The 13,796-nt window shown below is 40.9% G+C and overlaps 1 protein-coding gene across 1 annotated transcript; it reads right to left on the reverse strand.

The window, feature by feature from the left end:
- Positions 1-1,806: 1,806 nt before the first annotated feature.
- On the reverse strand, positions 1,807-7,355 carry LOC124101481 (phosphatidate phosphatase LPIN2-like). The gene is given in 3 exon segments (XM_058583381.1): positions 1,807-6,575; positions 6,653-6,780; positions 6,782-7,355. Coding segments are annotated over 3 exon segments (2,691 nt in total). The 5' UTR covers positions 7,244-7,355; the 3' UTR covers positions 1,807-4,474.
- Positions 7,356-13,796: the final 6,441 nt, after the last annotated feature.

The following is a 13,796-nucleotide window of genomic DNA, read 5'->3' on the forward strand; positions in this document are numbered from 1 at the left end:
TTTGTATACAATTTACCAGAATTTTATTGAGAATTTTTGCATCTATGTTCATCAGGAATATTAGTCTGAAATTTTCTTTCCTTTAATGAGTCTCTGCCTGGTTTTGGTATCAGGATGATAACTAGCTTCACAGAATGAGTTTGGAAGGGTTCCCTCCTTTTCTATTTCATGAAATAATTTGAGGAGAATTAGTATTAATTCTTCTTTGTAGGTCTTATAGAACTCTGCTGTGATTTGGTCTGGTCCTGGGCTTTTCTTGGTTTGTGGGCATTTGATGGTATCTTCTATTTCCTTGCTTGAAATTGATCTGTTTAAATTGTGTGTGTCCTCTTGACCCAGTTTGGGTTAATCACATGCCTCTAGAAATCTGTCAGTGTCTTCAATATTTTCTATTTTACTGGAGTATAAATTTTCAAAATAGTTTCTAATTGTCTTCTGTATTTCAATAGTGTCTGTCAAGATATTTCCTTTTTCATCATGAATTTTAGTAATTTGAGTTTTCTCAATCCTTCTTTTTGTTAGGGCAGTGAAGTGTTTGTCAATTTCATTTTTTTTTTCAAAAAAACCCAGCTTTTTGTTTTGTCAATTTTTTGAATAGTTTCTTTTGTGTCAATTTCATTGATGTCTGCCCTGATTTTAATTATTTTCTGTGTTCTACTACTTTTGTTATTGGTTTGTTCTTCTTTGTCTAGGGCTTTGAGATGTAATGTCAGATCATTTATGTGTTGTCTTTTTCTTCTTTTAATGAGTGAGCTTAATGGAATGAACTTTCCTCTTAGCACTACCTTCATGGTGTCCTAGAGATTTTGATAAGTTGTATCAGAGTTCTCATTTACGTTTTAAGAATTTTTTTAAAGCTCCTCCCTGATGTCTTCTGTTATCCATGCATCATTCAGTAGCACATTGTTGAGTCTCCAGGTGTTGGAGTATCTTCCATTTTTAATTTAATCATTGATCTTTAATTTCATTACATTATGGTCACATAGAATACAGGGTAGTATCTCTGCCTTTTTGGATTTGCTAAGACTTGCTTTGTGGCATAATATGTGGTCTGTTTTGGAGAAGGATCATGTGCTGCTGAGAAGAATGTGTATTTGCTTGTTGATGGATGGAATATTCTATATATGTCTGTTAATTCTAAATTATTGAATGTTTTATTGAGTTCTATAGTTTTTTTTCAGAGTTTACGTTTGTTTATTGTTTTAACATTTTGTTTTGAACATCAAACGCTGCACCAAAATATGAGCCATTCATCTTAAGATGTCTTTACCATAACTAAAGAGTACTGTATTGATGTTTACAATTAATTTCAGACAACTGAAAACTTATTAGTGATATTTCTGTCTAATAATCAAATACTTCATCATTGGCTGAACGTAATTATTAAAGAGCAGTGTCCCCTCCCTTTCTTACCCTCAAACCAAACCAAAAGTCATTTTCCACCTGGAAATAACATTTATTTTAACCAGTTTTAAATAAAACCCAGCATGCTCTAAAATATGGTTTCCCAGAGTGAATATGATACTTGAAAAGATAAAGCTCCCTGGATGAATCCGTTTTCACCAACTTGCAAAAAGAGAAAGTGCTTAATGTTTTTTCTAACCATTTCTTCTCTCAAAGGCCTTGCTTCACCTTCAAAGCAACTAGAGAAGGGCTGTGTGCAGGCTCACGGTCAAGTGGGCTGTTCAGGGCAGAAGCACGTTTCAGTCACTTAGTCACCTTTCCTCCTCAGTTGGTTTCCCTATGATTTTTAGCAGCTTTTGTTTTAGGACATCAAACTAGTAGGTTTCTTTTTCCAAATGAAAACTCTATGTAGATGTGTTTGAACACAGTGAACCATTACTGACTATGGCGCTAAGTGTGCATGCTCCAAGTCCACACATGTACCTCGCAGAGCCTGACGGAGAGCAGACATTAACTTCCACAGCAGTACAAGCTTTAACACATGATATCAGAGCAAACACTAAAGTTAGACTGAAATGGGAAGAGGGAAAGGGGTCATGTCACCAATGGAGCAACTGACAAGAATGACTTAGAAGAGCCCAATCTCCCTACAGCTGTCCTTGTGACGTTGCTTGTCACTGAGCCAGCGTGAGGTTGATGCTTCAACTCGCCATCCTAAGAGATTGTGTGCAAACACACTCAAGGGCATCTCTCTTTCACAGAAAGAACAAATGTCATTTGTACCAAATGGCAATGGATGTTCAGCACAAACTTAATATTTTCTTAACATTACAGCAATAGTAATCATCTACTATCAGCAAAAGGGACTCCTTTAAACAAGGAAAAAGACTCACAGTCATTAGCCTATGTACCCACTGGATCAATCTGCAGCAACAAAGTCTAGGGCTAGTGGACACTGAGACAGAAGAACCAGCCACCCTCAACACAGGCTGGGAGATCCAGATACTAGGCTGGATCCTCTCAGAAGGCCTGTATATCCAAGGAGAAGAGCTTGTCAAGAAAAACTAGTCAAAAATTGTGAAGGACAACCTAAAAAGAGGATGCATATTAAGATTTTCTGTACCACACATATGCAAAGAAGTCCTACTAAGTGCAGATTAAGCACATAAAGCTCTCATTCTTCCTCTAAATCAAAGGCAGTTGAAAGGACACACTGGTGGCATCTATGGAAATAAGAAAACTGAATGGATATTTTACTAAAATCTTAATTCACTAACTGGGCAGAACTTCATATAAACATAACCTAGTTCTCCTATTTACTATATATAAATAAACTCATTAGACAATTAGTCCTTAGCACTATTTAAGGGGGAGGTTTTGCACTAGAGAAAGCCTGTGTCATCTCTTCTCTAGGAATATGTGCCTCCAGAGTTTGCCACTGAGAACTGTGTTCAAGGGGTTTCAACAGTGCCTCCATACCCAATAGCACTAGGGAAAAAAGGCTGCAATCAGTCAGGGCCTTTCAACTCTCCAATCTGGAAAAATAATCACCCGTTTCTCCAACTCTAGATCAGTATTATTCTGGGTAAAACAAACAAGAGAAGTTCCCCGAGAAGATGACAGGGACACACAGGAGTTGGAAATGAAACTACCTAAAAGCATCTGCAGCTCCCCCTCAGCTCAGGAACCACTGCTTCCTGCATCTTCCTCAATGGAGGGCTCTGCCCTGGGGCTATTTCAAGTCCCCTGAAGGCCCTGAACAGTTCTCTCGATGTTAACAGTGACTGTCAACACCCAGCTGATCACCAACACCAGAGGGGCTTCTGGCACACAATCCTTCCCTGCTGCTCTCTATTCCCACATGTGATACGAGCTCATTACAACCAAGCCAGTCCATGCAGCTGCCATGTATATTTTAGTGCAAATGCATGAGTACCTCTCTGTCCCCATGGGATCTCAAAGGGTAGTCTCTGCACTTGCCAACCACATAAGTGCCCCAGCTGCCAGAGGAGTTGGTCTGGGGTCGCTGCTGAAGGGCTGATTGCTCAACAGGAGCTCCAAGACCCCTTTCTCACATGGTTTCTATAGAATTTAACATAGGGTTGTGATGACAAAGCCAAAACTACTGGCCAGTGGCCTTTATACAAGCTTCATTGTGCTTCCCTGACTAATTTGTAGCATGGAATTTTAGAAATCCTGTCCCAAAGCAAGATACCTAAAGCCCCATCTAAGCCAGGCAACAGGCACAAGGACAGAGAAAAGGGCTATCCCCAGGACCTACTGCAACTGTGTACTTGCATTTTTGTGTTGGTGTTCTTTGTTTTGAAACTCAAAATCCCACTATTATTCCAGACATCAAATATAAATCTATTCTTCAGCTATGTCTAAGAAATAACTTAAAGGCCTCTCACCATAGAGTAGTCACAGATAAGAAACTGATTATCCAAGGGGATTTTCTCCCCAGAAGTTCATGTTGGTGGGTATGGGTTCAGTGGCTCTGGTGCATAAGCCCTGGGGGCCCACCCAACTTGGCACAGCGAGCAGCTATTCTGTTTCAGTGTGCAGAAATGGAGGAACCCAGCGGAAAGATGTGCACAGATAGTTTTAGCCAGCATCACAACTGGATCTGTGGCAGTTCAATGGACCAGACCCTCTGAAGAAAGCCCTGGTTATAGAGAGACAATCTCAACTGCTCAGTAGAAATTGTTAACACTTTACTTTGTGTAATGTTTTGGTCCATTCTTTAACTTCTGTTTTCTTCCTTTTAAGTTAATGAAAATTCAAGGAGTGCCCAGTATACAACTCCGCAGGAAGCACGTGTGAAGGCCCATGTGTGACAGAGCACAAGGGCTTTAACTCAGGCTGAGCCCCTCTCTTCTCCTTCCGAGGGCTGAGCAGTAGCCTAGGAAGGTGAAGGAGGGTGGTCGTGCCAGCTCCAGGGGCCGTGTCCCTGTTCTAGAAAGAAGGTGCCCCACTGTCAGCCCTGGATCTTTGTCCACAGGATAGGTCACCTTCCTTGCTGTGAGGAGAGTGACTACACCTCCCCATTATCCCTGCCACAGGTGCCACTTCAGGCCAGGTCATCCAGGTCCACATGAGGGATTGGGTCTTGCCAGTAGCAGAAGGAGCTGAACTCTGGGCACAAAAAGGCAGAATTCTGTTCTTTATCGAGAAGTGGGAACACATGCTCCACAAGCTCACTCAGCCTATGATACGATGATTTGTTTCCTTTGGTCCTTTCTTGGATTAATTCACCCTTAGGATTCACGGTGAATATTCTACAGTCTGGAACTCCAACTTGTGTGTAAGCATAAACATCGTTTGGACGGTTTCCAAAGGCAGCATAGAAGGGCTGCTTGGATGGGGCAAACAGGTTCTTAATATCATTGAGACATTCAATCTTGAACTTCTCTGGTTTCTTTTCTATTACTTCCCTGTGGAAAGTGGAGAACAAGCTGCTGGGGGACAACATCAGAGGACCCCAGGGCAAGACTGTGCCCTTGTCATTGACCCAGTGCAAGTAGCCACGGGTCATGTCAGCCATGCCAATGGCACGAGCAGAACAGTACAGAAACTTGTAGCCATTCTCATTAATGGAATGATAGAGCTTTGCTATACCCTGATGAGTCCAGTCTTTACCTAGTTGTGGGAGAATCTGCCCCAAAGCATCAGACTTGGTTATTGTTCCATCGATATCAGAAATGATGATCTTGTCATTCCAGTTCCACAGGTAAATGGTACCCGCACAATGGCAGGTACCTTGATACTGGGTTGTAATACTAAACACAATATCATTGGGGCCATCATGGAGCTTCAATTTTGCTATCTGGTCTGAGGAGAGTCGGAAAGACTTCTTATATGAAGTTGTGCTGCTGTGGCTCATGGTCTCTGTGGGGATGGGGTCCACTTTGATGGATTCTTCAAGCTCTTGTGACCCCTCATCACTGGATGTGTCATCCTCAGCTGGCCTGGCACTGGCTGGCTCTTCAGTACTTGATGGTAGGTCACTGGTTGGCGGCACCTCAGACTTTCCCTCCTTAGCCTCTGGCAGCTGCTTAGTCATGCTTTCTCGCTTCCGCCAAAACCACCAGCGGCCAGATTTCTTTGGCATCTTGTCTTTAACCCAGGACTCAACAGTGGCCTTAGGCAAACTCTTCTGAAATACTTGCAGGCTAAGGATCATAGGAGCAGCCAAAGCCCAGTTATAGTAACGGTTATATATACGAATTACAAGATTAGGATTGTCTATAAGTCCAGGGTTTTCTGCAAATTCGTGATAAGTAATGATATGCTCCATGAATTTTTCTTTAGAAATTTCTCCATTTTCACTGAGGCCCCCACATAGCGAAAGTGTGACATCGGGCAAGTCCATGGCAGAATCTGAGAGGCACTCAGTGCCACTATCTGCAGCTGCACTTCCCACAGACTGTGGGGACTGGGAGCCAGAGAGAGTGTCAGACTCGGGCCACTGCCTGGAGCCAGGGTCCGTTTCACTTTTAGGGAAATAGAGAGCTGCAACTTCAGGTTCTAGAGCCTTTAAGTCATCGAGGTAAATATCATCAGGTCCCTGGTGCTGACTTCTCTTGTGGACACCTTTCTTCTTTGATGGTGAGTCTACTTTAGCCACTGGTTTGGGTTCTGAGGCAGTTTCCACTAAAGATGGGCTATGAAGGTGGTCTGCATCTAACATAGATGGAATCTGAGGAGTTGCAAGAGGAGGTTCAAGAAGTTCTGCAGCAGATGTCGCATCACTCATCTGCTTACACAAGGCTCTGGGTTTGGGTTTCACTATGGTACAGACAGTATCTTCAATGGAAGCATCTTTCTCTACTTCTCTTATGAGGCTATCCTCACTTGGAATTACCCGAAAATGGGTATTTTCTGATGGTGTAATTGTAGCTGTCCTAGGATGGTAGTCAGATCTTTCTCTTTTGCTGACCTTAGTGGACTCTGGGAACCCGCCCCATGTCCATTCCATGTGAGATTCAGATCTGAGCAGGCTCTCGGCAGGTTTCACCTCCAGCTCTGAATCACTCTTAGGACATACTGCCTGGACATAGGTGTTCTCTAATGGGGACCAATCTCCATCAGATAAGGGGTAGTGATCTCCAGAATGGAAGAGCAAAGGCTCCTTAAATTTTTCTTCCTTTAAGGAAGCATTTGAAGATCCTTGGATGAAGAGAGATACACCACTAGTCTGCCACGAATGAAATTTTAGTATCACAGCAGGAAGTCTTATTGGCAAATTCTCACTGCCTGGGCTCCTTTCTCATCATCAGAGCTCACACCCACTTCACAAGTGTCTTCTGCAGCAGGAGAAGCAGGCTGCTCTTCCTTTTTATTGTCCTGTTTGCATTTCTTTCTCCTTCGTTTTTTTCTTTTTCACAGAAGTTGGAGTGAAAACGGTCTCTGTTTCTAAGATGTGTGAGATATCTGAATTCTGGGAGAGTCTTTCTTCTCCACTTGATTTCACCAAAGGGGTGTCAATATCTTTAAAGAACTGATCTTCAGTGGGAATTGGTGAGGTGGCAAGGTAAGCTGGAAGCTTTTCATATTCTTCTTCAGTCTCCTCCCCAAAGAAAGCTTCTCCATTGTCACCCAATTTCATGTGAAGATCCACTGCATTGCCATTAATTTCTATATCGATCACTTTCTCTTTGGATCTCAGGACTCCCAGCTTCCCAAACCGCACGTGAAAAGGTGAACACTGATAGGTGCCGTCCTGCTGCTGCACCACGACAACATCGATGCACCCTGACAGTGTGGCTTGGTTAATGCCCTTGTAGAGCTCCTTCACGGTGACAAGCACCTGCCCAGCCAGCTGGCCCACATAATTCATGGTTTGTGACTGCGGCGGCTCCGCTCCTGGCCCGCGCCGGCGCACGTGGGAAGGCGGCCGAGGAGCAGCGGAGGATGAACGCCGGCGGCGAGGACCAGCCGCGGGAGAGCTGCCGAGGGGGCGGGGCCGGGGCGTCCGCCGCCGCCGCTGCCTCTGGAGCCGCCTGGGCCGCAGCCGAGGCGGACGGCCCTCGTGAATGGGACGCGGCGGCGGCGGCGGCGGCAGCGGCTGCTGCTGCTGCTGCTCGGCGGGCGGCCGAGTTCTATAGTTTTTTTTTTTTGTTTAGTTTTTGTTTGGGAGATCTACCCAGTTTTTGTTTAGAAGTTCTACCCAGTTTGTTTGGTGAGAGAGGTGTATTAAAATCACCCAGTGTTATTGTGTGGTTGTCTTTTTGGTTCTTGTAGTTGAGAAGGGCTTGTTTGATATAAATAGATGCCCCTTTGTTTGGGGCATAGATATTTATTATTGTTATGTCTTGTTGATGTATAAATCTCTTAAACAGTATGAAATGTCCTTCTTATCCCTTTTCACTAGCTTTTGTGTCCACTTTATCTGATGTGAGGATGGAAACCCTTGCTTGTTTATGTGGTCCATGTGTGAGTGGTATGTTTTTTTCCACCCTTTCACCTTCAGTCTGTGGATGTTTTTTTTTTTTTTTTTCCTGTGAGATGAATCTCTTGAAGGTAGCATATTGTTGAGTCTTTTTTTAAAAATATTTTTTAGTTGTTGATGGACCTTTATTTTATTCACTTACTTATATGCTATGTTTAGAATCAAACCCAGTGTCTCATGTGAGGCAAATGCTCTACCACTAAGTCACAGCACCAGCACCATTGGATCTTCTTCTTCTTCTTCTTTTTTTTTTTTTAAATCTAATCTGTCAGTCTATGTCTTTTAATAAATGAGTTTAGGCCATTCACATTCAGGGTTGTTATTGAAATGCCATTTGTATTCCTGGACATTTTGGTATATTTTTGGTTTTTAACTTGACTTGGTTTCTCCTTTGATTGGCCTTTCCTTTAGTGTTTTTCCTCCCTTTGCTGATTTTCATTATTGTTTTTTATTTCCTCCTCATGGAATATTTTGCTGAGAATGTTCTGAGTGCAGCCTTTCTCACTGTAAATTTTTTTTTAAACTTTTGTTTATCATGAAAGGCCTTTATTTAGTCATCAAATCTGAACTCAGTTTTGCTGCATATAAGATTCTTGGTTGGCATCCGTTTTCTTTCAAAGCTTGGTATATGTTATTCCAGGATCTCCTGGCTTTGAGGGTCTGGGTTGGAAATTCTGCTGAGACCTAAATTGATCTTCCCCTATATGTGATCTGATTCCTCTCTCTTGCAGCCTTTAAGATTCTATCTTTATTCTGTATGCTAGGCATTTTCATTATAATGTGTTTTGGTGTGGCTCTGTTGTATTTTGTATATTTGGTGTCCTGTAGGCCTCTTTTATTTTATTTTCCAATTCATTCTTCATGTTTGGGAAATTTTCTGATATTATTTCATTAAAGAAATTGTGCATTCCTTTGGTTTGAATCTCTGTGCCTTTCTCTTTCCCAATAAATCTTAGATTTGTTTTTTTGATGCTATCCCATAATTCCTGGATGTTCTGTTCATGGCTTCTTACCGTCTTCAGTGTGTGGTCAACTTTATTTTCAAGATTGTATATTTTGTCTTCATTATCTGACATTCTGTCTTCCAAGTGATGCAGTCTGTTGGTGATGCTTTCTATTGAGTTTTTTTATTTGGTTTGTTGTTTCCTTCATTTCAAGGATTTCTAATAATTGTTTTCTCTCTCCAGAATCTCTATCTCTTTCTTGAAGTAATCTTTTATTACCTGTATTTTCTCTTTGTTGGGTGTGATCAATGGAAAAGTGAATTATTTTAACAAAAGAAACAGAAATATTAATATAGACAAAGGCATAAAACATTTTGATATGTCTCATTTTAGGAAACAGGTGAGATTAAGGAAGTTCTTTGATGAATGTGGTCCAAGAAGAATTACAATTTACTTGAGTTAAATAAAGTTCATGGGAGCCAATTGTTGTGGATTAATCTCCAGCTTTAGGACTTAACATACCAGACCAAACCAAAATGCAGTCACTCATGCTAGGTGCCACCAAATCAAACTAAACTTTGGAATGGTCCAATTAAAAAACAAAAATGAAAACAAAGTCAACAGGGAAGTCATAGCAATTATACAAAGGGCTAGTTTGTATAATTTTTATCATGAACTAGCATGATAAAAAAGTCTTTTCTGTTTTGACTCTGTAAGGAAAGTAATTTTGAAACAATGGATCTGCTTCGTATTCCTATAGCTATTCTGTTTAACTTTCTTCCACCCTCTCTGCTCAGCTTATTGGAATGCCTATTCTATTTTATAGAATGAGGTGTTGCTCAATCCTAGAATCCACTAATAAAAGCCAATTTGATTTTTGAACTAAATATGTTGTAATTTTGTCTTTTAATGCTTGTGAGACCTTTCCAGTTTAAATTTAGAAAACAAATCCTTCTCATCTCCTTTACCCTTCTTTCTTCCTTTTCTCTCTCTCTTCCTCTCCTTCATCTTCAATCTCTCGATCTTCTCCTTCCCTTCTTCTGCTCTCTCTGTATCCCTTTCTGTGTGTTTCATGACAATCCAAGCGTGGATGCTTCTGAGCTCAATGACATGGCGCTCTCCTCAGTGATGACATCCCTAGCCACAAAGACAGCCATGCAGGAAATTTACCTGTTTCTTGTATGGGTGTGATTCCAGGAAGAAGCCTTGTGAATGGATCATGAGGTATTCACCTCTCTATTTTGCAGTCTGTAGAGATTTCCCCCCTCGTATTCCTCCAATCAGACATCTGGATTAAGTGCTACCTCAATTAGTTCTATCCAACAGAACAAAGCAAAAATGTAATAATAAAAATGAGCAATTAGAATGTTGAATATCCAGTGGAAGAGATTAGAAATGTTAACACTGTAAGTGGGATACATCTTAATTGCTCACCATGGCGTACGAAAAAACTACAGAAATTAGCTTTGTCATTATAGTAAAGGCAACTGTAAACTGTAATTTTATATTAGAACTCCTTCTGTCTCCCATTTCCTTAGAATTTTTAAGTAATAATTAAAATTAAAAGTTGGTCAACCCTGTTCCTAGCTTTGCCATTAAATCATCCTAATGTCATTACTTTCATTATTATCAACGTAATAATTCAGGAATGAATCAAAGAAAGCCCAAAGCCTGATGTTTATTCTCAGAGTGCTTTAAAACTCTAGAATAATTTAATCCTGTAAAACATCCATGTTATAGATATTTTGGTTAGTCAGTTTTGATGAAGAAAAGTACCTAGAGAATTACATTCTGTTTCGTGATGGAAAATCAGTGTCCTTTCTTCCAATCATATGTATAAGGACTCTCAATGAGATACAGCAAAGCTTTTAAAAAGTAGAAAAGTAGTAGAATTGAATGAAGTTTTTCCTTCAACCTCTAAAAAAATTCTATCTTCTCTTACAGACAGCTGAATCAGCTCTGGGAACAATTTTTCCAGAACAACAAGAAAGTTCCTTTAGGCAGATTCTTTCTTTCTTTCTTTCTTTTTCTTTTCTTTTCTTTTCTTTTCTTTTTTTTTTTTTTTTTTTTTTGGTACTGGGGATTGAATTCAGGGACGCTCGACCACTGAGCCACATCCCCACCCCTATTTTGTATTTTATTTAGAGACAGGGTCTCACTGAATTGCTTAACACCTCGCTGTTGCTGAGGCTGAGGCTTTGAACTCGGTGATCCTCCTGTCTCAACCTCCTGAGCTGCTGAGATTACAGGCGTGTGCCACTGCACCCAGCCCAGATTAGATTTTTTAAAAATCAACAATTTGTTCATTTTGATTGTTGAATAGTATTCCATGGCAGGGATGTACCACAGTATGACCATTGCCCACTGAAAGATACCTCAGTTGTTTCCAGGTTTTGACTATTATTAACAAAACTACTTGTAGACACTCATGCACAGATTTTTATGTGTAAGTTTTCATTTGTTGATACAGCCGCCACCCGGGCTGTCCTCCACTTTGGTGCCTATTTCTTGGGTCTCCACTGCAGAAATCAATTGAACTTCCTTGTTGGAAATACAATTTTCCCATTATCAGAGGCTATATTATGTTGACAGGTTACTCTGACCCTGACCCAGGGCAGCTGTGGAAAACCCTGAAGCTCATTTCCTGTTCGTCAGGTAAGAGCTAATTTTGGAACTTAAGTCTTTCCATTCACTGTTCAGAGTTGGGAGATAGCCAACACTTAGATAATGCTGTGTTCATTTAGTTCCACTCTAGCTGCTTGGTGATTGCTTGTGGGTATCAAACACCCTCAGCTATTGCAAAGTGTCTGAGGGACTTTGGAGCAAGGAGGCCCACTGGGACCTGCTGTATGAAAAGTGGGCAGCTGTGAGTCTGCTAAACAACTGTGCATGGCTCACTTGCTCATGTGACCCTAGAGTATTCATCTGTTTTTCACATTTACATTTTGGATAAAAATGGGGAGTGGAAAAAGGTCTCATTGTGTTGTTACATTTGCTCTAGGGTTCTGAATGCCCTTAGGTTTCATTCCTATTCCCTTTCTCTCTCCATTACAGGCACTATAATAAAATGGTGCTTCTCTCTCTCTCTCTCTCTCTCTCTCTCTCTCTCTCTCTCTCTCTTTATTTCTTTTTTAATTTTGGTACTGGGGATTGAACTTGGGGTCACTTAGCCACAGCCCTCTTTTAATTTTTATTTTGAGAGAGGGTCTTGCTGAATTCTTAAGGCCTCACTAAGTTACTGAGATTGGTCTCGAATATTCGATCCTCCTGCCTTAGCCTCCCAAGTTGCTGGGATTACAGGTGTGCACCACTGAGCCCTGCAAAAATGGTGCCCTTTGACCATTGTTCAGCCTATTGTTTTCCCAACATCCCCCGATCATTGCATCCTTATACAACAATGTTGCCCTTCATGTGCATGGACTACATAGCCTGTGGATCACCAGTCATCTTTCTGGTATATTTTAGCATTGGATGTGATCCCAACACTCATTATATATTATATAGGGGATGGGCTGTATTGTTGTAATAAAGGAGATAGGATTTTTTTCTAGGCTTAGTGCCCAAGATATGAATTCCTTACTTTATACTATGTGATTTTAACCTCAATGTTTAGTGCAAATACAAGCAACTATTCTAACTTGTTTTTCTAGGAGAAATGACTTATGAGATCAAATGAGATGGTAAGACATGAAAGTGATGTTGAGAGTGTATTTTAGGCAGGGCTTCTCTCCCCAACTGGGAAGTTGGACTGACAGGAGAGGCTGGCAGAGTGAATATATCTGCATCAGTATAGGTGCTTACAGAAATGCATACTGTCCTGAGAAAGTCATGCTGACTGTTTAGTGACAAAGTTTAACAACACAACAAACTTTCCTGAACCCTTCCGTGTATGTGTGGCCCTCCATGAGTCTCTTCATCATCAAGGCTCGTGATGGAGGCTTTCTGAATTCCTGTTTACTTGTCCACCAGATACTAGATGTGGGGAAAATACTGAATTGAGGCTGTCCACTAGGTACTTGCAAATCAACTACATCTCTGTACTGTGATTCATGACAATATGGTCAGACCACCTCACTTAGTGCTACCATGTTCTTGTATAAGTAGTTTTAACAATTAGTTGTAATAAATTCTATAGGAACAATAGCTTCAACATCCCTGTCATTTTCCTGTATTTCCTGATTTTGATTGGGGTCCTACTGTGATGAATGAGTCCATGATAACTCTTCTAGGACACTCACTGGGCTCCAAGGGACAGCTGAAAAATTACTTATGTAAAGGTTAACTGATTTAAACATTTAAAGCTATTAAAATAGTGTCTTATATATGGTAATGGCTCAATGGATATCATTACTCACCATCATCACTACCGTCATAATAACTATTACCATCATGATTGCCACTATCATATCATCACCATCATAATTTTCATCACCATAATCACCACCATCATCATTACCACCCACCATTGTTATCACTATCACCAAAACCATCTCCATTGCCAAAACCATATCCATCCCCATCACCATCATGACCATTACTATCATCACCATCATCATCATCATAACTACCATCATCACCATCACCATTATAGATATATTTTATTTATTAGTTGTTCAAAACATTACATAGTTCTTGACATATCATATTTCATACATTTGATTCAAGTGGGTTATGAACTCCCATTTTTACCCCGTATACAGATTGCAGAATCACATCGGTTACACATCCACGTTTTTACATACTGTCATACTAGTGTCTGTTGTATTCTGCTGCCCTTCCTATCCTCTACTATCCCCCCTCCCCTCCCCTCCCCTCCCATCTTCTCTCTCTACCCCATCTACTGTAATTCATTTCTCTCTCTTGTTTTTTTTTTCCCTTTCCCCTCACTTCCTCTTATGTGTAATTTTGTATAACAATGAGGGTCTCCTTCCATTTCCATGCAATTTCCCTTCTCTCTCCCTTTCCCTCCCACCACTCGCCCTGTTTAATGGTAATCT

The sequence above is a fragment of the Marmota monax genome, unplaced genomic scaffold (genome assembly GCF_021218885.2).
Source record: "Marmota monax isolate L192 unplaced genomic scaffold, Marmota_monax_Labrador192_F-V1.1 WCK01_AAM20220418_F8-fsc01215, whole genome shotgun sequence".
NCBI lineage: Eukaryota > Metazoa > Chordata > Mammalia > Rodentia > Sciuridae > Marmota > Marmota monax.